At 41.0% G+C, this 25,848-nt stretch overlaps 1 protein-coding gene across 2 annotated transcripts in view; it reads left to right on the top strand.

Annotated features, from left to right (window-relative positions):
- Positions 1 to 4,992: 4,992 nt before the first annotated feature.
- The window catches only part of LOC140188585 (CTD nuclear envelope phosphatase 1-like), a 41,730-nt gene continuing 20,874 nt past the window's right edge, over positions 4,993 to 25,848 (top strand). Inside the window, exons 1-4 of one of the 2 annotated variants that reach the window (XM_072245004.1) lie at positions 4,993 to 5,164; positions 16,922 to 16,988; positions 18,952 to 19,070; positions 24,336 to 24,407. In XM_072245004.1, the coding sequence (XP_072101105.1) occupies positions 5,108 to 5,164; positions 16,922 to 16,988; positions 18,952 to 19,070; positions 24,336 to 24,407 (315 nt within the window). In that variant the 5' untranslated portion in view covers positions 4,993 to 5,107. Of the gene's footprint in view, positions 5,210 to 16,921; positions 16,989 to 18,951; positions 19,071 to 24,335; positions 24,408 to 25,848 lie in introns of both variants that reach the window. The other variant, XM_072245003.1, reaches the window with a different exon arrangement.

The raw sequence follows: 25,848 nt of genomic DNA, 5'->3' as shown, positions 1-25,848 counted from the left end.
TATTCAATATGTTTCAATGAGATCTTCGCTCATTCTTCTAAACTCTAGTGAGTACAGGCCCAGGGGCATCATACACTCCTCACATGTTAATCCTTTCATTTCTGGGTTCATTCTTGTGAATCTCTTCTGGATCCTCTCCAAGGCCAGCATACCTTTTTAGATAAATGGCCCAAGATTGGTCTGACTAATGCCTTATAAAGCTTCAGCACTATATCCTTGCTTTTATATACTAGTCCTCTCGAAATGGATACTAGCATTGCATTTGCCTTCCTTACCACCGACACAAACCACAACAAGGGATTCCTGCACAAAGACTCCAAAATTCCTTTGCACTGCTGATTTCTGAATTTGTTCCCCATTTAGAAAATAGTCTACACCTTTATTTCTTCTACCAAAGTTCATGGCCATACACTTCTCTAAACTGTATTCCATGTGCAACTTCTTTGCTCATTCTCCTAATATCCAAATCATTGACATATAACTTAAAATAAGCGCTCTGAACATCACCACCTGCAGAACACCTCTAGTCACCAGTAGCCAACCAGAAAAGGCCCCCTTTATTCTGACACTTTGCCTCCCGCCAGTCAGCCAATCTTCTATCCATGCTAATATCTATCCTGTAATACCATTGACTCTTATCTTATTAAGCAGCCTCAGGTGCAGCACCTTGTCAAAGGCCTTCTGAAAATCCAAATAAAGAACACCCATGGACTCTCCTTTGTCTATCCTGCTGGCTATTTCCTCAAAGAATTCCAACAGATTTGTCAGGCAAGATTTCCCCTTAAGGAAACCATGCTGACTTCAGCCTATTTTATCATGTGCATCCAAGTACCCTGAAAACTTGTCTTTAATAATGGACTTCACCATCTTCCCAACCACTGAAGTCATGCGAACTGGTCTATAATGTCCTGGTGTTTTGCTTTCCTCCCTTTTTCAAAGAGTGGATGGCATTTGCAATTTTTTAGAACCATTCCAGAATCTAGTGATTTTTGAAAGATTGCCTCGACAATCTCTTCAGCTCCTTCTTTCAGAACCTTGGGGTATAGTCCACCTGGGCCAGGTGACTTATCTTCAGACCTTTCGTCTTTCCAAGCACTTTCTCCTTAGTAATAGTGACTCCACTCACTTCTGCCCCCGACATTTGAGTTTCAGGCATACTGCTAGTGTCTTAGCACAAAATACTTATTGAGTTCATCCGCCATTTCTTTATCCCCCATTACTATCTCTCCAGTGTTATTTTCTAGTGGGTCTGACATCCATTCTCACCTCTCTCACTCTTTATGTACCCCAAAAGACTTCTGTCTTTTCTATGCATGGCATCTTGTTTGCACACAGCCAGAAGCCACCTACATCATGAGATAAATGGCCAATCTGTTCTATGAACGATGACCCTGTAACTAATCTGATGTTTTGTGACATCTGGCATTTATTTACACATGCAAACCCAGCTTTGGTTTAGTGCTTCTACTGAAAGGAGAATATCCTTAACAATCTGGTTCCACCATAGACTGTTCTTTCTGGAGTGTGACCCATAGCCGACTGCTTCAGAAGATACCAGTGGAATAAAAGTGCTCATTTGTCTGCCTGAAACTTGCTGGTATTCAGCGTAGTGAGATGTCCACAAGGGAAAGGTGCTGGTTGGCATATTCCAGGCTGCAGGAGTGCGTGCTGAGAGGTGCACTGAAATTTGCAGCCAATGCATAGGCACTGTGGGGAAGGACCACAACCTAGACTCCTTCCAATAGTGGGCACTGAGGGCTGAGTCCGGTTGGGCAGTCCCTCAAACATTGAAATAATGAATCGCCCAGGGGGCAAACTGACCAGCGATGGTGTTATGTAAAACAACACACACAAAATGCTGGAGGAACTCAGCAGGTCAGGCAACATCTAGGGAAAATTTTGGCGGCAAGAACAGGAAGGCAGATTACTATTTGAATGGTGTCAATTTAGGAGAAAGGGAAGTACAACGAGATCTAGGTGTCCTTGTTCATCAGTCACGAAAGTAAGCATGCAGGTACAGCAGGCAGTGAAGAAAGCTAATGGCATGTTGGCCTTCATAACAAGTGGAGTTGAGTATAGGAGCAAAGAGGTCCTTCTGCAGTTGTACAGGGCCCTGGTGAAACCACACCTGGAGTATTGTGTACAGTTTTGGTCTCCAAATTTGAGGAAGGACATTCTTGCTATTGAGGGGGTGCAGCGGACGTTCATGAGGTTAATTCCCGGGATGGTGGGACTGTCATATGTTGAAAGATTGGAGTGACTGGAGTTGTATACACTGGAATTTAGAAGGATGAGAGGGGATCTGATTGAAACATATAAGATTATTAAGAGATTGGACACACTAGAGGCAGGAAACATGTTTCCGATGTTGGGGGAGTCCAGAACCAGGGGCCACAATTTGAGAATAAGGGGTAGGCCATTTAGAACGGAGTTGAGGAAAAAACTTTTTTACCCAGAGAGTCGTGGATCTGTGGAATGCTCTGCCTCAGAAGGCAGTGGAGGCCAATTCTCTGGATGCTTTCAAGAAAGAGTTAGATAGAGCTCTTAATGATAGTGGAGTCAAGGGATATGGGGAGAGGGCAGGAATGGAGTACTGATTGTGGATGATCAGCCATGATCACAGTGAATGGTGGTGCTGGCTCAAAGGGCCAAATGGCCTACTGCACCTATTGTCTATTGTCTATTGAAAAGAGTAAACAGTCAACATTTTGGGCTGGGACCCTTCATCAGGACTAGAAAGAAAGGGGAGAAGTCAGAGTAAGAAAGTGGGGGGAGGGGAGGAAGATGTACAAGGTGGCGGGTGATAGGAGAAACCAGGAGAGGGGGGAGGGGTGAAGTTAAGAGCTGGGGAGTTGATTAGTGAAAGAGATAAAGGGCTGGAGAAGGGGAATCTGATAGAAGAGGATAGAAAACCATGGAAAAAGGGAAAGGGGGGAGGAGTACCAGTGGGAGGTGTTGGGAAGGTAAGGAGATAAGGTGAGAGAGGGAAACGGGAATGGGGAATGGTGAAAGAGCAGGGGTGGGGGTAACTACCAGAAGTTCGAGAAGTTGATGTTCATGCCATCAGGTTGGAGGCTATCAAGACAGAATATAAGGTGTTGCTCCTCTAGCTGCGGAAGGTTAGTTGGGGAGGAGGTGCATGGCCCAGTGACGGTGGGAAGGAGTATAGTCCTGATAGCTGTGGCAGACAGTGGGTTTATAAAAGATATCAGTAGATAGACTGTCTCCAGAGTTAGAGACAGAGAGATCAAGAAAAGGGAGAGAGGTGTTGGAAATGGCCTCTAAACCTCTGTACTTCTATACACTTCCCACCCTGTCACTTGTCAAAATGTCATCCCCTTCTCTCAGTTCTTCCTTCTCTGCCGCATCTGCTCTCAGGAGATGCTTTGTATTGCAGAACAAGTGAGACATCCTCCTTCTTCAAAGGAAGAGGTTTCCCTTCCTCCACCATCCACACTGCCCTCACTCTTATCTCTTCCATTTCATGAACATCTGCTCCTACCTCTCCTCCCGCCACCCTGCCAGGGATAGGGTTCCTCTTGTCCTCAGCTGCTACCCCACCAGCCTCCGCGTCCAGCACATAATTCTCCAAAACTTCTGTCATCTCGAATGGGACCCCACCACCGAGCACGTCTTTCCCTCCCCCCGCTCCCACTTTCTGCTTTCTGCAGGGATCACTCCCTACGCGACTCCCTTCTCCACGCATGCTTCCCTACTTATTTCCCTCCTGGTACAGTACTTATCCTTGCAGGCGGAATAAGTGTCAAACCTGTCCCTACGCCTCCTCCCTCACTCCTATTCAGGGCCACAAACAGTCCTTCCAGGTGAGGCGACAATTCACCTGCGAGTCTGTTGGGGTCATCTACTGTATCCAGTGCTCCCAGTGTGGCCTCCTGTATATTGGTGAGACCCAACATGGATTGGGAGACCGCTTCACAGAGCACCTCCATCCCATCTGCTACAAAAAGCGGGATCTCCCTGTGGCCACACATTTCCATTCTACTTCCCATTCCCATTTTGACACGACAGTCCATGGCCTCCTCTCCTTCCACGATGAGGCCACACTCAGGTTGAAGGAGCAACACTTTATATTCCTTCTGGGGAGCCTCCAACCTGATGGCATGAACATTAATTTCTCAAACTTCTGGTAATTGCCCCCCTCCTCTCTCCTTCACCATCCCCTGTTCTCTCTCTCACCTTATCTGCTTACCGACCCAGCCCCTTTCTTTGGTGTTCCTTCCCCTTCCCTTTTCTTCCATGGTCTTCTGTCCTCTCCTATCAGATTCCCCCTTCTCCAGCCCTTTATCTCTTCCACCAATCAACTTCCCAGCTCTTTACTTCACCCCGCCCCCTCTCCCAATTTCACCTATCACCTGCCAACTTGTACTTCATCCTCCCCTCCCCCCACCTTCTTATTCTGACTTCTCCCCTTCTTTTCTGGTCCTGATGAAGGGGCTCGGCCTGAAATGTCGACTGTTTACTGTTTTCCATAAGTGCTGCTTGACCTGCTGAGTTCCAGCAGCATCTTGTGTGCGTTGCTTTGGATTTCCAGCATCTGCAGACGTTCTCATATTTATATAAAATAAAGCACGTTGGCACCAGTGAATGTATAGACTGAATGACACCTAACTGTAACGAGCTTGACAAATTTTATTCTTTTGTCTTTGTACATATATAATGAATAAAGTTTACCTTTGAAATAAACGTAATTAATTTTAGTCCAGTTTTATTTGACAGTTGTTTCAGCTTTGCATTTTGCAGTTGTTAGATGCTTTGCTACCGTGATTTAAATGCATGACTGCAGATATTAAAATGGATTTGAGACTGATCATCAGTCGCAAGCCTGACAGAGTAATTGCGGGAAAACTTCCAGGGAAGGTGAAGTGATTGAGTCCTGTAAACAGGGAGCGCGCTGCTGCCAGCGAGCCGGTCGGCGAAGAGCAGGAGACGTTGCCTTTAAGAGCGAGCGCTGCATCCCTTTAACCGAGCGTAGGTGAAGATGGCGATAGTGGTGGTGCCGCGGTGATGGGCGAGCAGGCTCCGGACCCGAGCCGGTGTGGGGTGGCCGTCGGCGCTTGGGGCTGAGCTCGCTCCTCGCATCCATACCATGTTCAGCAAGTATTTCCTGATGGGCCTCCACAACTTCGTGTGGTTCGCCGTGAAGGTGTGGAGCGTGTGTGTGGAGGCGGCGCGGAGGCAACTCCGCTCGGTGAGTGCGGGCGGCGGGGGAAGATCCAGGGGCGAGGGCAGGGACCGGCGCTCAGTGGTGGGCAGGGAAGGAGGGGATGGGGAGCAAACCGGGGGCTAGGAGCGGAGAGAGGGAAGGGGGTAGGATGGATAATGAGGAGGGGGGTTAAGGGTTTGGATGGGAGATAGTAGGGACGGGATGGCGAAGAAATGGTGGAATAGGAGGAGAGAGGGAATTCGAGGGGAATAGGAGGGCTTTGATCAGAGGGGCATGGAGGATAGTTTGTGCAGTGGTGGCAGTGTTGGGGAGGAGGAGACCGGGGAATAAGATTGGTGGGGTCGATGGGTAGGAGATGAGGGGAGTTGCGGAGGGAATGAGGGGTGGAGATTAGTGGAAGGGGTATAAATGGACGAAGTGGGAAGATCCACGGGAGAAGATTGGAGAGGGACATAGAGGTGGAGGAGGGAGGGAGTTGGGGGAAGCAGTGGAGAGAAATTCTGGGATTAGTTGGGACTTGGAGAAGAGGATATTGAGGGCTGAGACCAGGGGAGGTGTGGAGGGAATTAGGGGGAGGATTGAGGGTGTGCAGGGGGGAGGTGTGAGTAAACTGCCCACTGAGGAAGGGTGAGGGAACTGAGTGCAGGTGAGAGGTTTGATTGGGGTGGGGGAGGCCAATTGGATACAGGATTTGGGAGCTGGTGTGGGTACTGAGGTAGGAGAGATAGGAAGATGTGAGAGGGGGTTGTTGGGTATGATATGAATGGAAGGGGTGTGTGTGGGTACTGTGGGAAAGTGAGCTAGAAGATCAGCAGTGGATAGGGAGACTACGGTGGGTAGGGAAGGAGGACATATGTGAGCAAATTACAGCAAATGGAAGTGACGGATGGAAAGGAAAATAATGTTCCAGATATGTGTTGGTGTCTAAAGAGGGATTTTGACCTGTAATGCTTGGAGGTGTGCTATTCAATTAAATCTTTAAAGCAATTTTAACAAGGGAAACATTTCAGTCCAAGTTGCCACATCCATCTTTCACTCATTATTAGATGCTTTTGTTTGTGTGGGAGTTTGTTCTTTATGATACTTGATCTTAATGAAGAAGGTTGGTGATAGATAATCTCCTTCTGCTAGTTTAAACTTTCTTACTAGCGATGTTGTTTCCTGAATTTGCCTTTTATATGTGTATCCAAGATTGTTCATGAATGTCTCCTTTCAATGGGGCCTGTTCATCATTCATTCTGAATGATTCGGTTTTCTTTGCACTGCCCCTGTGCTTGGATAGCTTTGTGAACTGGTATTAGATATGATTAATGTGTTATAATCTGGACACTGTGCAGTTTTAACTGAATTTTTTTTTGTTTGTTTTGGATTTGTCTCCAAAACCTGTGTTGGTGTGTTTGGGTTAAAGAAATAGTGGAAATAAGTGATCAAAGTTAAACAATTGTTCTCGGTGTTACTTTTACTATAGTTTGTGCACCACAATTTGTCGAGTGCTTTTAGTGACCTCACTAATTATATGGCATAACACTATGATTATGCATAACTGCAAACATTTGTTTGGCAGTGTGCAGAACAAATGCAAAACAAGTAAAGCCTTGGTACAGGGGTGGCAAACTTTTTGACAGCGTATGCCCAAATTGGCGAAAATCTTAAAAAAACATCTTTTGCTTGGCATGGTGATTATCAACTGAGATTATCATTAATTAATGAATTTGGAACAATAATAATGGACCTTTTTAAGAAAAAAATGGTGAGTCCTGATGCTTATTTACGTAAATTCATTGTTTTACTAATAGAAGTACCACCACCAGGACTCTCACCACCAAGTTCAAGAACAGTTACTATCCCTCAACCATCAGGCTTGTGAATAAAAGGGATAACTACACTCATTTAAAAACTTCTATCTTATTTCGTGCTATTTATTTGTTATCTGTTTTCGCACAGTTTGTTTACAGATCCTGTTTACAGTTATTGTTCTATTGATTTGTTAAGTGGTCTGCAGAAAAAGAATCTCAGGGTTGTATGTGGTGACATGTATGTACTCTGATAATAAATTTTACTTTGAACTCAATAACAGTGACAGATTGAAATAAATGAAGGATTTTAGAAAACCTGTTCAAAAATTATTAATCTTTTAAATAGACAATTGAAAAATAATGTAATTTTTAAATTATTATTGTAACTGTTTACTATCCAAATACTCGTGTTTACACCAGATCTGAGAGGATTTCAAAATGTATCATCCAATGTCACATGTTCTCACAACTGCTGGTGCCAAGCAGGCATGACATGTTTCCTGTGAAAACATCTCACTGGTCTTGGGTTGTAAAAAAATTACTTGCTGTTTTATTTGGCTGTAAAGGTAATCCTTTTATTATGGGTGTTGTTTAAAGAATCAAGGGGTGGCATTGCATGCCATGTGCCAACAAAATTTTGTGCATGCTATCTTGAGCATGCCATCCTGGTCTAGGAAACAAATTTCACGTCACATGCTGGTGATATTAAACCTGATTCTGATTCTAAAATACGGGCTGCCTTGATTATTTCACAAATAACACGTAGGGTCAATATTTTGGAATAGATTATTTGGAATGCAAATTATTTGTGGTTATAATACAATTTGTTGATAGGAATTTCCACAGGTTCATTAGAAGAACACATTTATTTATATATATAAAAATTCTGGACTTTTGACTTGTTTTCACATTCCCTGTACTTGAGAGAATTGTAAAGAGAGATGCTGGAGAAAGTGCTTAAAATCAGCGTTAGAACTTTGTGAAGTGTCATTGCACTGTCTGCTGTAGCTCTGTGAATCATGAAGAGCATTGATTTCTTTGTATTGAACTATATGATCGAACGTGGGGGAGTAGCAGTAAGTATAACTGTGGTGTGAATCAGCAGCTCGAAGAGTGGATGAATATTAGATAAGAACACCTGGCATTTTAAATTGTGAGCAACCTCAGAATATATTGAATGGGGTGGGGGGTAGTGAGCACATTCTTGTTAGGTGGAAGAACATGCATGAGTTTTTTTTTGTAGCAATATGAAAACAAAAAATAAATTGGGAATTTTCTTTGTCAGCACTTGAAAGAAGATCTTATTGTTTTGGTAGTGTAGGGTCCTGATATAATATACTATCAATTGATTCAAAATTCATAGTTCAAGTTCAAAGCAAATTTATTATCTAAGAACATATACAGTATGCTACCATATACTACCTTGAGATTCATTTTTTTAAGCATTTACAGGAAAGAAGAAATACGATAGAATTTTACAAACAAGCAAGGTACAAAAGAAGACGGACTGCACAAATAAATAAATACTGAGAACATCAGTTGTAAAGAGTCCTTGAAAGTGAGTCTGTAGGTCATAGAATTGGTTTAGAGTAGCGGTGGATAAAGTTGCCCTCACCAGTTCAGGAGTCTGATGGATGCAGGGTAATAACTGTTCCTGGTAGCATGGAACCTAAGGCTCTGTACCTCCTTCCTGATGGCAGCAGCAAGAAGAAGGAGGGCCTGGTCTGCACGTTGGTGTTCTTGGTGCATTCTTATGGCAGCACTCCATGTATGTGTACTCAATGGTAGGACATCCAGGGCACAATGCAATCTCAATATAATTGATTTTTTTTTTTTGTTTTGTGCTATTTGAATTCCTGAATGTTTTGTATTTTATTTTGAACAAGAATGACTGAATTAACCAGAAGCTTGAGTTTTTCCATGTTTGCAGCAAACAGCAGTATTTCAGAGACAGTAAGCTATCAAGTATCTGTATAGTCAAGTGTCCCAATTATCCTTTTGATTTTCATTTCCTTTTTTTTTCCTCTCTCCCAACAGCTTTGTAAAGGAAGAAAATGATCCCTCAAAATCTCCTGCTGCAGGAGCCACTCACTCCTCTAATTGCTGTGTTGGGTCTAAATTTAGCTCCCGCTGCCAGCATGCTTTTAAAATGCTACACGGCACATTCGTTTTCCCAGAGCTGCCAGTTGCAGATCGTTTGGAGCTCAAGGTGTCCAGGATCAATATCCAAAAGCTTTTGGGTCATACCAGGATTCACAATAAATACAGTAGAGATTTACATGGGAATCACAGTACACGAACAAGTGGCTCAATCCAATGTATATGATTGTTGATTCTCCATGCTAGCTCTTTTTTCGTTGCCTCCCCCCCCCCACCCTTTAACTGTTTTAAAAGGGATTCAGGTACCGCCTCATTTGCTAACTGAGCATAACCACTGCATTTTAATCCTTAATCGTTGTGTGTATCTCCAGTATTTAGTTGTGTCTCAATTCTCCTTTGTCACTACATCTTCCCTTCTTCTATTGTGCGCTTCTTTTGTCATTTTAGACATTATTTGGCCTATTCATTTGTGACCTCTTGCACATCTCCAATTTTAATCACTCCATAATTTAAATCCATACCGTCTGTCAAGAACCCGTTCTCTGCTTCTTTGTCATTTTTGAAATATTTCTTACTGTGGCATGAATATCAATTTATCCTTCCAGTAAACAAATCCCACCCCCCCCCTTTATTTCCCACTCTTTTACCTCTTCTCACCTGCCTATTACTTCTCCCTGGATCCCCTACTCTATCTCCTTCTCCTGTGGTCCACTCTCCTCTCATATCAGATTCCTTCTTCTCCAAGCCTTGACCTTTCCCACCCACCTGGCTTCACCTATCACCTTCTAGTTAGCCTTCTTCCCCTTTCCCCACTTTTTTTTATTCTGGCATCTTCCCCCTTTCTTTCCAGTCCTGAGGAATGGTCTCAGCTTGAAACGTTAACTTTATCATTTTCATAGACATTGTCTGATCTCCAGCATTTTGTGTGTGTTGCTTTGGGTTTCCAGCATCTGCAAACTTTCTCATGTTTGTGTGGCCTTGGTGTTGGATAATTTGGAGTATTTTGCCTTATTAAGATGAGCATATGATGCAAGTTGTGCCAATACAACCAGTTCCATGGTTTCATTTACCTTTGATATTTTTTCTTGTACATCAGGTAGACTCTAATATTCCATGTACAGGTCAATTAGGTCTAGAGGAAGATTAAATAAAAGCAGAAGTTACTCAGAAAATCAAGCATAATCTTTGGGGAGAGAAAAGGAATAAAGCAAAGATTGATTATGGGAGTCAATGATACAAATGTGTCATTTTGAGAAATGCCCTATTGGACACTAATCCTGATCCATACTCACAATGTGGTCTATTCTGTGGTCCTCATTTGTTTTGATAACCATGAAACCTCAATCATGTAGGCAAGTGGAATACTGCAGTGTCCTTGACTGTCTTGGCCTGAGAGGGAAAAATTAAGGCAGGATGTTTACTCTAATTACTTTCCTGTATGTAATGATGCCTGTGAATATATTTCTCAAGGCTGAAATTGGGGTCATCTGACATGGTTGAATAGTGTACTGACAACTTGTTGACTTTGAGCATTTGTCAAATCACTCACAACCTTCCTTGGTTTTGATCTCTTGCACATCTCCACTTAAACCCATGCCTTCCTCTGCTTAAGCACATGGGTAAGCACTTGAGTATTAGCAGGGACAGCTACTCGTGCTCTGCAACCAATCTTGGCAATAACCGCTGCTTCCATGGTTAAAGGGCTACATAAATGCAAGTGATATTTTTCACTGTCAATGTACAGCAGCAAAAATAATTTGCATTTAGTGGCCTTTTTAAGGAGGACAGATTATCCCAAGACTCTACTTTTAAGTTGCACCAAACTGATTTCAGCAATTCTTTCCATCGTTCCCTACAGTAAAAGCCATCTAGTTCTCTTCTTCAAAAGACTGCATAATTACCTGCTTGTTATGTGCAATTTCTGTAGTTTATATGGGTGGTACTGCCTGTCCTTTCATTCCACACACACTGCATTCCTGGAAGAAAAATTCTAAGGCAAGGGTGTGTGAGATTTGATTTGGGAGAGGAGGGGCGAGCCTAGAGCTAGCAGAGGGAAAACAAAGTATGCCAGTGAACGTGAAATTAAATTCTTCATTGCCGTAGCATCTCAAGCAAAGCCCATTTCCTTATTGTTCTATTGTCTAGTCTAACTTGGTGATATATTCTGGCACTATTTTGCATTATGAGGTGCCCTTTGCAAGTTTCCGTGTTGAGTGATAAAAATGGTGTGGAGAAACTGGTATTTATCTTATATTGAAGGCAATTTGCATGTGCCAAGTTGAGGCCACCATCAGGGTGGAGGAGCAATACCTTGTTCCGTCGGGGTACTGGGTGCTGAATATTGATGTTTCCTTCCGGTATGCAAATTTCCTTTTCCTCCTACCCTGCACCCACCCTCATTCCCCAATCTGTCTTTTTGGTACTTTTTACCTGCCTATCACTTCCGTCTGGATCCCCTCCTCCTTCCCTTTTTCCTATGGTCCACTTTCCTCCCTTATCAGATTCCTTCTTCTCCAGCCCTTGACCTTTACCACCCACCTGGCTTCACCTAGCCTCCTTCCCCTCCCTTCACTGTTTTATTTTGGCATCTTTTCCCTTCTTTCTCAGCCTTGAAGAAGGGTCTTGGCTCGAAATGTCGATGATCTATTCATTTCCTTAGATGCTGCCTGACCCGCTGAGTGCCTCCAGCATTTTGTGTGTGTTGCTTTGGATTTCCAGCATCTGCAGACTTTTTTAAAATCTTGTACTACTTTTTATCAATACTCCTAAAGTATTGGCAGGATAAAGTTTGAAATTCATCATTGCTAGCTTTAACCTGTGAAATAAGGTATGTAACTCTGGTTATAAAAAGCAGATGAGTGATTGGATCTGACATTTGCGGAATTAATGGTCTGGGTTTGGTTGTTTTGACAATAAAGTTACCTTAACTGCTTAATTGAAAGATGTATACTGTATTTGTTCATCTTCTCCTGGGTATACCTTTTCAAAGTTTCACTTATCAGTGTGAAGAGGTGCCATTAGTCCGAAGCTTGGCCAGTGACTAGGTGTGCAGTGAGATGGGGAACAGAGCAGGCACTGGAGCCTGATGACATTCATGCAGGAAGATTGTTGAGAGAATAGAAGACAGGCTGGAGGGAGGGGGTTTGGGGTAGTGCTGCTGGAGGGCATAAAACTACAGTCCAGTAGCAATGGGTGATTGGAGAAAAGGCAGTGGGGAAACATAAGAGGCTGTGCTGCATTGTCAGAAAGTGTGGTAAAGCAAAAGATTCGGGCCACAGGGTTGTTTCTCTTTTGGGAGAGGTGGGACAAGAGATGAAAGACATTCACTTTCTGATAGGGATGAAATGAAGGTCTGGTTAACCAGGTTTTTCCCAGTGATGATCCCATCTGAGATAATGTTGTCCTTGTAAGGTTGCTTGGGGATAATTGCATGGGGAGATTGGTCAACTCTTTGTAATTTATGCAGAGACTAAATCGATTAAATCTAACCCCATCCCAGAAGGTACCTTGTTGAATTTCCACATACAGACAGACACCTGGAGGAACTCAGCAGGGCAGGTAGCATCTGTTGGGGGGGAGGGGGGGAAGTGCGGCAAACATTTCAGGCGGAGACCCTTCAGCTGGCCCGCTGAAGGGTCTCACCCAAACCAAACACTGTACTTTTTTTCCATAAATGCTGCCTGGCCTGCTGAATTCCTCTAGCATTTTGTGTGTGTGTGTTGCTTCTAACATTGTGTTTTGTTTAAATTTGTGTGAAATCCATTTTCTTCATAATGGTGAAAACAAAACTAAAGTTGAAGCAGACACTAATAATTAAAACAGTCTTGCTGCATCCAAAAGTAAGGACTGAAACATCCTTGCTAGTAAAAGCTCTTCTTTAACAGGGAACTAGGTTTTATCCTGAATCTGTGGTGAACTGGTAACTTCAACTACCATTAATCTCCCTCCTCTTGGGATAAAGTGGAAAATCACCCAGACTTGACCCTCCACTCCCTCTCCTGAGAGACTCTCCTTAATGGTGCAACTGAGTACAGAGTTGAGCATAGTTATCTTTTGGGATCAAACTCTCTAGGCACCAAGAGACGCTGGGGGAATGTAGAATCCATGATGCCTCAGTAGAGGACTATTTCTGAGAGACTGTTCAATATGGTAGCGCAGTGGTTAGCACAATGATTTACAGTAAAGGCTACTCAGGTTCAGTTCCTGCCACTTGCCTATAAAGAGTTTGTATGTTCTCCCCATAACCATGTGGGTTTCCTCCAGGTGCTCTGGTTTCCTCTAGCAGTCCAAAGACATATCAGTTGGTAGGTTAATTGGTCACTATAAATTGTCCCATGATTAGGCTAGGATTAAATCGGGGGATTTCTGGGTGGTGTGACTCGAGGGGCTGGATAGGTCTGTTCCACACTGTATCTCAATAAATAAATAAATGAATAAATGAGGAAAAGGGGAAAAGGGGCATTAATAAAAGCTTTCTGGGAATTAGTATCAATGTTTATTTGCTGAAGACAGGATAAATTGCATTTCAGTGTTTGAAATAATCAGTACCTCTTCAATCCTATTCTGTTTGAGGTTGTCACAGAATCCATCCCACAATCTCTTTTAAACCCCCTCACCTTCACTCCCCCACACCATCAGGCAAGAGGTACCATAGCATTAGGATGGGAAACAGCTGCTTACCCCAGGCCGTGGCACCACTGAGCTACCTGCCACCACCCTGGTCTCATCAAATATGAAGCACCAGTGATGCTGTACTATTCAGGTTTTAATTTGTGTTGTACATGCACCTTATTAGTTGTGGTAATACAGGTTGAGTACGCTTTATCTGAAATTCCAAAATCCGACAACCTCCGAAATCTGAATTTTTTTGAGTGCTGATGTGATGTCACAAATGGAAAATTCCACAAGACGCTGGGAAGGTTCCCAGGCGATGCGCAGGTCTCTGCTCACCAGAGACAATTCTGAGAAGTGACCTCACATTTGTAATGAACAGAAGTTGATGGAGAAATAGAAAAACACTGCATAAAGCAAAAAATGAAGATCTCAATCATGTATCATCAGAATTGGGGTGAACATATGCCGCTTAACGATAATGCTGATCGTGAAACTAGCCAAGATCTATCAGGACGAACTGAAAATTGAAGATAATTGTGAATATTCTGCAGGCTGGTTGTAGAAATTTAAGAAAAGACATGGTATTAAATTTTTTAAAGCATCTGCTGATCAAGAAGATCTAGCACCAGAACAAGACTACAATGCTGTCAGGTTTTATGTAAAATATAAAAACCAAAAAAGAAGGAAAATACAAATACAGTGCTCTGTAACATTTTAATGGAAACACAGCATTGTAGGTGGAGAATGAAGGCCTGTCATTGTTTGTTGTTGTTCAACAGCTGATTCAGGTATTCTCCCGGTGCTGCTGCTGTGTTGCTTTTGTTACCCTGTGCACATTATATTTTCATTTTATTAATGGTATGTCATTTTAAATACATACGTGTGATGAACAAGTGTAAGACAAATACTGCTTACATGTAGCACATAAATTTAGAGCATTTCTGATCAGGGGTTCGCAACCTGTATTACCTTGTGTTGTGTGTGAGTTATATGTACTGTGTTGTACCTTGATTTGGAGGAACGTTCATTTGTTTGGTAGTATGTAGGTGTACAGTTGAATGACAATTGACTTGAAAGAATTTTTTTTTTAATCCAGAGCTTGCATCCAGATGGTGCAGTTGTGGTTGTTAATCTTTGAAATGATATAAATACTATTTTGCTTCCTTTCTTCCGATTTACTGAAAGGATGTTGATGTTATGCTGCCTATGTTATTTAGATATTTTTTATTTGAAATTCGAAGCTTACTGTGGAATTTCAATCCATCTGTTTAAATGTGAAATGAGCTGATTATTTCGAAGAATGAGAGGAGGTTACATGAAATTTGATAGACTAGACTGGTTGCAGGGTATGTTTATTCTGGATAGGGTGTCTAGAATTGGGTGGTGAGGCTTCAGAGTAAGAGGTAGGCTGGTAGGATTGGGATATCTGTACCTCTGAATGACAGTGATAGACTTCTGGATGTTAAACGGATTAGGATATGGGGAAAATGGAGTTGAGTGAGAAAATCAGCCAGTATCTTGTTGAATGGGGGAGCAAGACTGAATGTGTGGTTGATTTACCCCTGCTATTATTTCTGGTGTCTTTATGACCTGCCTGTCCCTGCAGCACACGCATGGTATACGTGTGAAGTTTAAGTTGCATTCTGAACAGCAGGAAGCCAAAGAGGCTTGCATTTATATTGCAATGAGCTGCAGTAGGATGGAATTCAAACCACATTGGGGTTTATCAGTTCTGCTTGGGTTCAGGTTTGATTAAGCCATATGCCTGATATGGGTTCTGCATGATTGTTCTCTTTTATAATAGCTTGCATCAAGAAAATTAGAAAAGGAATTCCTCAGCAAGATCATATATTATAGATTAGCTATGATTTTGTTGAATGGTGGAACAGACTCGAGGCCAAATGGCCCTCTCTTGCTCTTATTTGTTATCTAAAGTTAGAGCAAGTGCAGTTACCGTGGCATGCAAAAGTTTCGGCACCCCGGTCAAAATTTCTGTTACTGTGAATAGCTAAGTGAGTAAAACATGAACTGCTTTCCAAAAGGCATAAAGTTAAAGATGACACATTTCTTTAATATTTTAAGCAAGAAAACTTTTTTTTATTTCCATCTTTTACAGTTTCAAAATAACAAAAAAGGAAAAGGGCCCGAAGCAAAAGTTTGGGCACCCTGCATGGCTGTATTTAGTAACACCCCCTTTGGCAAGTATCACAGCTTGTAAATGCTTTTTGTAGCCAGCTAAGAGTCTTTCAATTCTTGTTTGGGGGATTTTCGCTCATTCTTCCTTGCAAAAGCCTTCTAGTTCTGTGAGATTCTTGGGCCGTCTTGCATGCACTGCTCTTTTGAGGTCTATCCACAGATTTTCAATGATGTTTAGGTCAGGGGACTGTGAGGATCATGGCAAAACCTTCAGCTTGCGTCTCTTGAGGTAGTCCATTGTGGATTTTGAGGTGTGTTTAGGTTCATTATCTTGTTGTAGAAGCCATCCTCTTTTCACCTTCGGGTTTTTTACAGACAGTGTGATGTTTGCTTCCAGAATTTGCCGGTATTTAATTGCATTCATTGTTCTCTCTACCAGTAAATGTTCCCCATGCCACTGGCTGCAACACAAGCCCAAAGCATGATGGATCCACCCCCGTGCTTAACAGTTGGAGAGGTGTTCTTTTCATGAAATTCTGCACCCTTTTTTCTCCAAACATATCTTTGCTCATTGCGGCCAGAAAGTTCTATTTTAATTTCATCAGTCCACAGGACTTGTTTCCAAAATGCAGCAGGCTTGTTTGGATGTTCCTTTAAACCTTTTGAATAGAACTTTTCATTCGGAATGTAATTCAGGAATTGTGTTATGTGACAACACGTAACTTTGAGAAGAACAGATTTGATTATCTTGATACCTATCTACTAACCTTATGATAAGTACATGTATAATGGGATATGGTTCAGTTCAGCCTGTTGAGGGGAGAACAGGGCGAGGAGGTGGTGGCCAGTAGAAACATCAGAGAGTTTGCCAATCAGACACCTACTCATTGCAGTCTTGACTTAACCCAGAGTCATGTTTGGCCTTCGTGTCCGAAATTGATTTCCAAGAGATTATTGGACTTGTCTCAGTTTCAGTAATCTGCAGTGTTGATGTGCATAAACTAGCAAGTTTATAACCAGGAAGATTGAATGAATAGAAACAGGGACATTGCTGTCCAACCTGCCTAATGTTGTTAATTTTATTTTGTAGATAACCCAATACCAGACAGTGCGATATGACATTTTGCCTCTATCTCCTCTTTCCCGCATCAGAATCAGTAAGTATTAATCCTGTGATCCAGTCAGGCTGGTTTGGTCCGTGTCTTTGCAGATTGTGACATTCAGATGTAACCTTTAAAATTCTGTGTATTTCATGCATAGCCTGTAGTTCATACATTGTGGCAAATGCATGCAGAACTTATTTTTGTTTTATGAAGGAAACACAAACAATCTGCTAGGGGAAGTCACTGAGTCAAGCAACATTTGTGGGTGGAAATAAATTGTTGATGTTTTGGGCTGAAACCCTGCATCAGGAGTTAGAGAGGCCAGATGGGCAGCATAGAGTGGAGAAGGATAATGGCAAGAAAGAATTGCAAGGCGATTTGTGGACTGAGGAGGGGTGAAAGATGATGCCAGGTAGAGGAGGTAAGCAGGGATGGAGATGGAAGACTGCAGCAGGTGAATGATAGGCAGAGAGAGAGAGGAAACAGGGGGCAATTTAAAAACAATGGATGTAATTCAGCTGGGGAGAATGACCTTTAAATAATTTTTGAATTGTAGATGTTGGCTGTCTGTAGGGGAAGATAAAGGTACTCTGGATAAATACCTTTTTATTTGCAGAATGCTTGTTGTTTAATCGTATCTTTGCTCATATTTAGAATTCTGTGTTTCCATGAGTTTTGATCATGTCTTTCAAATCATGGAGCATATCTGCTCCTAACCCTTGTATATTATCTCCGCAGTCACTGTCTGAACTGCTGACTATTTTCAGCACTTTTTGTTCATATTTCAGTTATTCGGCATCCTGGTTATTTTGGTTTTGTCAATTTTCTCTGCAGGAACTTATGTTGTTGATATGAATACCGAAAGTGAATGTTGGCAGACATTAAAAGCAAGTCGAAGTCACTGGATCCTTGCACAAAATCCGAAAATCTAGTGTCAGTCAGAATAGGGTTCATTGAATTTTCCTGGTGTTAAGTGGGGTCCTTTGGTGCTGTAAACCGTTTGTTACTGATGGTTTTTTTTCATTATTATGTAACAAGAGCTAAACAAATTCAAATTTAAGTTTAATTATCATTGAACCATACATGAATACAGCCAAACGAAGCAGAGTTTCTCTAGAGCCAAGGCGCAAAACATACACAGCACAAGTCACACAGCTCGTGCAAGATAGCAAGCACACATATAATCATGCAAGGTAAACAACTGTGTGTGTGTGTGTGTGTGTGTGTGTGTGTATAATAGGGAAAAAAATTGAAAGTTGAAAGAAAATAAGACTGAAGACAATAAACAGATCAAGAGTTACAGTATTTGTGCACTTTAATTGCTCGTGTTATCTTTTAAACTCTGATCTAATTTTGCTTGTGATTTTATTGCCGGGGAGGGGGATTGATTTAATAAGGGAGAGTTTTCTTGTGATTTGAATGTTTTCATTATGTTAATGTTAAGAGTATAGGCATACAGAGGATAGCTCACTGCTTTGTGTTGTAAAGTTTATGGAATGAGCTAGATTAAAGTGGTCTGATTACAGAGCTCATGGCTCTAACAACCTGGGTTGTATTTTTTTTTCTGAGCTGTTGCCTTTCTAAAACTTGTATGTTCTCTCTGTGATCACATGAGTTTCCAGTCATTCCAATTGCGCTGCTTGGTGAATCACTGTCTGTAAATTAGTTTTAGTGTGGGCAAAAGAATCAGAGGGACATTGATGGGCAAATGAAAGAGATTGGTTGACAAAGAAGTAAGTCAGACTGTTGGATTGATGGGGTTAGTATTATGACAGTGGGAGAGACCATATTAATCCCACCTTCCTGTATGTAGCTTTCTATGCCTAGGCAGTTCAAGTGATTGTCCCTAGACACTTATTGAAACTGTGTTAGCTGCTCTGCTTCCACTCTCTCAGGCAGTGAAATTCCGGTCCTTGCATATAAAGAACAAGGGTCCCAGCACTGATCCTTGTGGAACAGCACTAGTCACAGGTTGAAGGACATCAGATTCATCTTCCTTCCACCCATCTTTCTGCAGATCAAATGAAAAGGAAGATTCTGGTTTTGGATTTGGATGAAACATTAATACATTCACATCATGATGGAGTCTTGAAGCCAACAGTGAGGCCAGGTACACCACCAGACTTCATGCTGAAGGTGAGAGAGTAAAGCAATGTGGACAAATGTTTAATTTGATCTGTTCTTATTTGAAATAGATACAGTATTAAATAAATAATTTTATTTTCCACATCTCCGCACTCATCCCACAGACCCTCTCTACCAAGGAAAATGGGTCCTTCCTATTTATACTATCTAAACTCCTCATAAGTGTATACATTTCAATTAAGTTTTCCTTTGTGTCAAAGAAAACAGCTGTGATCTATCAGATCTTTTTTTCTTGGCTACAATATCCCAATCCTGGTAACATTTGGACATTCTTCAGTTTAATTGCATCTTTCTTGTAATGTGGTGACCAGAACACATCCAGTTTGCCACCATCCCTAGGATCTTGTGAGTATTCTTGATTAGCCTGGTGTGTGGGACCTTGCCAAATACCTTACTAAAATCCATGCAAGTAACATCAAAAGTTCTGGCCTCATTGACCTTTTTTATTACCTTTTCCAAAAAAATTAGTTAAATGAGTCAGATGTGACCATTTTATTGAGGTTTTGATTTTTCTGTGCATTTTTAAATAAATGTTTGTACTATCTTTTTTGGAATCCAATAATCCATCAGGCCTACTCCTGCTCCCTAGTTCTTGTGTTCTTAGTAACTTGTCCGCTACTAAAGTTAAAGAAATTACTTCATTTCCTCTCTTAGGCAATAGTGGAAAGTTAACAAGAGAATAGATTGTAGTAAGAGGCTGTTCAGTTTCCTCACTTGCCTCTTAGAATAGCCTAGAACAGTGGTTCCCAAAGTGGACGATACCACCCCCTGGGAGAAGGCGAGATTATAAGGGGCAGGTGGTGTACTCTGTACCAAGAGGAACAGCTGAGGGATTACAGTACTGGCTTAGTTTCAGAAATGAATAATTTATTATTTGCTCCTCTGTGCCTCATAATTGATTATAATGATCATGTAATTAACTCATCCCTTGCTAACCCACCATTCTTTTATAGATTTTGCTCAAAGCATGTCATAGTTATTGAAAAGCTATGTGACAATTCTGTATTTAGGTTATCATGAGAATAAGGACTGAAGAAACTGTTATTTCTTTTCCTGGCCCATGCATTATTGTCATTCTCTACTATAGTACAGTGTTGTCTATCTAGTACGATTAGCATGCTCTAATTACACAGTGACGCAGTTCCTTTGAATTAGGATATAGCATTCATTGGGGTAAAGTTCAGAATCTTCCCTTTCGAATGGCTGTGATCACATTTCTGTTAGCCCACGGCCAAACTGGGATATTGGTGGCCCACTTTATGTACCTTCGGGCAGAGTCAGGTTTTGTTTGTGCTCTGATGACGCCATAACTTTCTCCTTTAGTGATTGCGGTGCTTGAGGTTGGACTTAAACAATAGGCAATTGACCGTGGTCATTAATTCATAAAGAAAATGGCAGAAGCAGACCAAATGAAAGAAAGTGTAAACAGTATAGCGTGGAGTATCTGAAATATGGATTTATACCAGCACCCAAGCAACCATCAGCAGTCAATGTACCTTTTGTGTGGAAAAAGTTTTATGAGGAATGAAACCATCTAGGCTCATTAAACAGTTGAGGAGAATACATTCTGATAAAGCAACAAGAACTTAGCTTATTTTCAGTCCCTTTGTGAAAATTTTCAGAAACGGAAAACACTTCAAAACATGTTTGCCACCACTTCACAACAAAATAGTGATGGTTTGTGTGTTTCATACAACATTTCATTGCTCATTGCTAAATTTGCAAAGCCCCATACAATTGGGGAAGAACTGATTCTGCCAGCAGTAAGGGAAGTTCTGAGTATGGTTTTGCATAAGTCACCAAACCAAATAATTAAAGTAAATCTGCTCAACAACAACTCTGTTCAAAAAAGAATAGATGAAATATATGAGAATGTGGAAGACACATTGAGCAACATACTTAGGACAACAGAATTTGCTCTGCAGTTGTACAGGTCAACTTTGCCAGGCAATGAATATTTACTTCTTGGTTATGTTTACTTAATAAAAATTGAAAGCATGCTTCAAGAGTTATTGCATATTTGCAAGGGAACTAGAAACAGATATGAAGGGGGAGTAGTTATTTGGGTTGTTAAGCAATTTTTCAAAGAAAAGTACATTTGGCTCACCAGCATTCTTGTTTATGCAACAGATGGGGCACCACCAATGATGTGATGCCACTGTGGGCTTATTACTTTCTTGAAAGAAGCTATACCTAACATGCTTATGGTTCACTGTGTAATTCACAGACTATCTACCACAAAAAAAAACCCAAGTGATTGGCTGCATAAATTATTAAATACTGTAATCACAGCGGTAAATAAAATTGTCCCATGTTCTCAATTCTTGACTGTTTTGAGGAAACCGAGATAAAATTCTTTGAGAACTCGAATGCTTATTTCAGTAATTTACTCAAGAATATTCGGCATGCCATTACTTATTTGTCAGAGTTATTTGCAAAGATCTAAGTTATTCTTGAATTACAATGAAATGATATGAATCTTATCAAAGTCAAGTCAGCCCTCTCCACATTTCTGCCCATATTAACCCTATTTAAGTGCAACTTTGGCTTTTGCGACCTTGTCCAATTTCCAATCCTTTCTGAGTTAGAAGAGAAAGAAAATACCAGATGATAAACTTCAAGCATACTCTGCTCACTTGGATGAGCTGCATAAAGGCATATCGGAGAGATTTCAGGATCTTCTCTTGGTCCAAATTCTAGATTAGGTAATAAATCCTTTCCTGAATGCTTGCAATGAGGAATTAACAGGATTGATGAACTGAAGAACTGATCTCACTACAAAATGAATTTGAGCTGAAGCCGAAGTTTAAAACATCGTCTCGAGACTCTTTGTTGTAGAACAAATCTCTGAATGCTATCTTGCACTGTGGGGGGTGGGGGGGAGTTCAAGCTTTTCTTTATCACCTTTCTAACGTCATATTTTATGGAGTGAGGTTTCAGTGCAGTCACCCAACTTCTTTCAAAGCAACAAAACAGACTGCAGATTGCTGAACGTGGGGATCTGAGACTCCTCCTGAGTGACTTCCAGCCTGATGTTGAGAAGTTGATATCATTGCATCAAGCCCATCACTCTCATTGTAAAGTGAAAAAGCAATGAGTATTTAATAGACTACTAATATAAACTCTAAAATTGTTGATGAAAATTGCTTTTAATAAATAATATTATTTGTAGTTTTAAATAGATTTGATTAATTTTTGCAATTATTTGTCACTGTTTTGAATTGGCAGCTCCTATTTTCTTTCACTGTGCATCATAAATCAAAATTCTTTAAACATTGGAAAGGGAGAGGGGAGTTCTGGGGATTTGGTCAAGGAGCCAAGGGGCAGTAACCCAAAGTAAGCTCAGGAACCACTGGTCTACAATATGTTTCCTGGCAAGACTATTATTTAGCAGCTTTTTAATTAATTTGATATTTTTATTGAACAATAGGAGAATTTATGTCAGCAAGTAATAACTAAACAAAATTGAGAGTTAGACATGCCCTAAAGATGTTCCTTGCAGAACTTCATTCTTCTTTCTGCTCTGCTAACAGACATGAAGCTATGATGCAAACGTGATAGTATAGGATGGGACTTGGACTTGAAACATCAACCCCATTTCTCTCTAGAGATGGTGCGTGACCTGTTGAGTGTTTCCAGCATTTTCATATAACTTCTGGCAGTGCAGTACCCTCCCAAATCACAGTCACCCCTGGGTGTGGACTTTCAACAAGCATTTGGGTGCTGAGGCCAACAATGAATGACCATGTGCAGAACACAATCTACTGTTGGTTGTCTTTCTTTATAACCCTAAAAATGTTTTAATCTTTTAGTAAGTCAGTTGTGTTGAAGAATTTAGCCCCAAACTTAAGTGGAGTTAAAATGTTTAGGAATATTTTATATTCTGATAATTTGGGCTTGGTTTCATATTGGAGCTGTATTATATTTTGTTTATATAACTGAATCACTTTTCTAGATTAAATTTCCTTTCCCATTTGCTGTTCCATTATACCTACCCAAAGCTGCCTTCTTCATGGACAACTACATGGCTATCTTTTGTTTTCTCCTTCAGACATGGTAATGAGCCTTGTGTTGAGATTAAAATCGCAAAGGCATACTACAAAAAACAAGGGATTAATTCTTTTCTGAGGACCTACATGAAAACGTACTGAAAATATTTTATCCTGTTACCAAAATACAGTGCTAATTTTTAAATAGTAACTTCCATTCTGAAGTTGCAGTCATGCAACGACTGCGTCATTAAGTGCAGGAAAAGGGTTGTAGTAAACCGTTATCTGCTGAAAAGAATGTTGTTCTGTTTCCAAATAAGGAACTGCTGAAGACAGCTAATTTGGAGATCATTTGGTTATTTGGCGGATGTGAAGTATTTAGCATTGGAAATTTGTGCTCCTAATTTGAATGTTAACCACAAATGTTTCCTGTCCTCTATCTGCTTGAGCAAAGAAAACAGATACTTTAGAACTGTACAACTGATAACAACACAACAAGGATTTATTCCTTGGCTCTGTATGTTGTGATGGTGGGGAAGGGACACTTGATAACGTGAACTACTTGGGTATTAGAATATCAGAATATTAACTTCAGGTGAAACATCCCAGTATTGAGGGGACTGTAGGTCAGCAGTTCCTCGTGTGATGATATGCTCATTAGTTCATCCTTGTGATACTTCAGGTGTTCTGGAAATGACAGATTATAGTTAGAGATAGGTTCTGCATAAAATGGAGATGGAAGTACAGTGGTGAAAGAGTTTGGAGAGAAAATGGGGTGGAGTGCAGATGATAGGTTTTGGATGGTACTGTCTGAAGGGGAAGGGGTCAATGGAGATTGTGATTGCTTGTAAGAGATGTTGAGTGGACAGTGAGAGGGAGCAAAGATAGAGCTGAAGTTCCTTCAATACTTGGAGATGAAGTTGAGATGAATAAGAGTTGCTGTACATAGGTGGACCACAGAAGTGAAAGCATTACTATATTGAGGTATAAGTTTATATACATTCTTTTGCTGTTTGACTACAGTAGTAGTAGTTAACAGTTTTTTTTAACTAAGAGGGATGGTTAAGGGGATGAACAGATTTATTGAAAGATATTTTTGTGTGTGATAAATTTTAATGACAGTAAATCGAATTTGTGAGTACTGAAAAATGGACTTGATTTTGGTTTGGGTTTTAAGCTTGACCAGGGATCATTTTGCCTTGAGTGCAAGTCATAATCTGTGTGTTTTAAGAATGACTATTTAAGTATGCTTTATTTTTTAATTCAGGTTCTTGTTGATAGACAACCAATCAGATTTTTTGTACATAAAAGGCCTCATGTGGACTTCTTTCTAGAAGTGGTAAGTTACTTGGAAACATAATCAGCTTTTATACTTGTACTTTATTGTCGCCAAACAATTGGTACTAGAACGTACAATCATCACAGCGATATTTGATTCTGCGCTTCCCACTCCCTGGATTACAAATTTTCAAGTTCGAAAGAAAAATTGATATCTATAGGAACAAAGTTTTCATTTGTAAGCAAAATTACTTGATGACAGTAATCTGCCTGAATGAATTGTGTGCAACAAGGGGAGGAAAAAAGAATGATCTGACTTACTTTCCGCTATCTTGCTTTCTGCACTGTGCTGTGTCCTGCTGAAAGTTTATTGTGCAGAGGCTTATTTACAAAGGAGTTAAAAAGTGATCTGTTGCTTGGTTTGTTGTTCAATGAGCACGGCTTCAATTTTGAGCCTCATCCTGGTAGTCATTCAGGTGTGTCCTACTGAACTGTAACAGCCACTTGACTGGAGATTGCTCTTGCCGTTGTCTCCAAACACATGCTCTTTCTTGAAAGGGAAAGTAACAGTAAGACTATAGAGAGGGGGAAGGTTGTGAGTTATGGAACTAACTTGACTGGTATTGTACACAAACTCGATAGACAGAGTGGTCTGTCTATCTGTGAAACCACAAATAAGACTTGGAGCATGAGTTCCAAATAATTTGAATTTGTTTATTTTTGTAGTCTTCTTAAATGGTACCAGTGATCAGTCATAATATTCTCCATTGGTTGTCTGGTTGAGACAAAATGTCTCAGACCCTGAACCACTTAGTATCATGAGAATAGAATACTGAGGTATGGTTTTACTGGTTTAACTTGCAGTTTTGCATTTAGCAAAACAAGGAATTTGATATAGCCTCTCTTTTTTTTTGAATGCTTGACAGCTGTGGCAGGGCTTGAATGCTATCACCTCCTACAAAGTAAAACCAAGTGACATAGGTGACAACAGGGTTTCTCTCTCAGATGAGTTCAGTTATTTTTATGCTTGCTTTGACCGATGAAACATGGAGGCACCTTCATGAACTTGGACAGCTGCCGATGACCCTGTGATTTCAGTCTCTGAGGCCGACATGAGAGCATCCTTCAGAATGGTGTACCCACGGAAAGCGTCTGACCTAGGCAGTGTACCTGGCCAAGTACTAAAGACCTGTGCTAATCTTTTGACTGGAGTGTTCATTGATATCTTTAACCTCTTGCTTCAGCAGTCTGAGGTACCCACATGCTTCAAGCAGGCTTCAGTTATATGGGTGCCCAAGAAGACAGTGGGAACTTTCCTTAGTGACTATCAGCCCATATCCCATACATCCACTGTGATGAAGCGCTTTGAGAGGTTGGTGATGAAGCACATCAACTCCTGCCTGAGTGACAACTTGAATCCACTCCAATTTGCTGAACGTCACAACAGGTCAATAGCAGGTTCCATTTCATTAGCTCTTCACTCAACCCTGGAACATCTGTAC

Source organism: Mobula birostris, chromosome 27 (genome assembly GCF_030028105.1).
Source record: "Mobula birostris isolate sMobBir1 chromosome 27, sMobBir1.hap1, whole genome shotgun sequence".
Taxonomy (NCBI): Eukaryota; Metazoa; Chordata; class Chondrichthyes; order Myliobatiformes; family Myliobatidae; genus Mobula; species Mobula birostris.
Note: the sequence above shows the minus strand (reverse complement) of the source record. Positions and strands in the feature narration are given on the sequence as shown.